The sequence below is a fragment of the Oryx dammah genome, unplaced genomic scaffold (assembly GCF_014754425.2).
Source record: "Oryx dammah isolate SB20612 unplaced genomic scaffold, SCBI_Odam_1.1 HiC_scaffold_13, whole genome shotgun sequence".
Lineage (NCBI taxonomy): Eukaryota > Metazoa > Chordata > Mammalia > Artiodactyla > Bovidae > Oryx > Oryx dammah.
In genome coordinates, this window is record NW_024070197.1 from 12949145 (window position 1) to 12950051 (window position 907).

The 907-nt window shown below is 60.0% G+C and overlaps 1 protein-coding gene across 2 annotated transcripts in view; it reads right to left on the reverse strand.

Moving 5' to 3' along the window:
* The window catches only part of CEACAM16 (CEA cell adhesion molecule 16, tectorial membrane component), a 6584-nt gene continuing 5677 nt past the window's right edge, over positions 1-907 (reverse strand). The window contains exon 5 of one of the 2 annotated variants that reach the window (XM_040252570.1): positions 1-225. In XM_040252570.1, the coding sequence (XP_040108504.1) occupies positions 215-225 (11 nt within the window). In that variant the 3' untranslated portion in view covers positions 1-214. Of the gene's footprint in view, positions 226-328; positions 895-907 lie in introns of those variants that run through there. The other variant, XR_005723219.1, reaches the window with a different exon arrangement.

Sequence of the window (907 nt, forward strand, 5' to 3'; positions counted from 1 at the left end):
TGTGTTAACCAGGGTGTTTATAGCCTCTGTGGCTCTCTGACAGCTTGGTGAAGGCGTAGGGCCCCGTTGGCTCTAACTCTAGGGTGAAAGCAGGAGAACAGAGGACCACGGTCCGGCATCCTTGCTGGAAGCGAGTGGCCCTCTGCTCCAGGGGAGGAGACAAGGAGAGTGACATGAAGAGCTCGTCTCTCTGGAGGTCTCCAGGTCCACAGTGCTACTCCAGGACTGTGGGGAAGGACGGGGACAGGGGTGGAGGAAGCCATCAGGGGAGGTAGGGGACCAGGTCCCCGGTGCCCCCGTTCCTCCTGCGCCCCTGCCCGCCCCTCGCCTCCCGGCGGCCCCACCCGCCCCATGCTCAGCCTGCGCCAGGTTCAGATTCAGGAAGGTGTGGCGTTGGTCCTTGGGCGAGGAAGGAAGGTTGACTGTGAGGAGAGAGACAGGATGAAAAGGAGTTCCGAAGCATCATCAGGGGGCGACCTGCTGTCATGGACCAGCATTCTCCCCCAACACTGACCCAGAAAACTAGGTTTTGATGAGTAAATGGATGAAGGAAGGTGCTAGGGGTGTCTGGAAGTGATTGGGTCCTTGATCCTGGGAGCTTCAAGTCTGAGGGAGGGGGGTCACAGTCCTTGGCTCAGGGACATGGCTTCTGAGACTGCTGGGTCTGATGTAGGAGGCCAGGCTCTGATGTGGGAGGCCAGGCTCCAGGGACATGGCCTCTCAGGCCTCTGAGGATGCTCGGTCTGATGGGAGAGACATGGTCCCTGCCTCTGGGAGCTCCCAGTCTGATGGAGGAGACAAGATCCCTAACTCTGGGAGCTCCCAGTCTGATGGGGAGACACGGTCCCCAACATCTGGAAGCTCCCAGTCTGATGGAGGAGACATGGTCCCTACCTCTGGGAGCTCC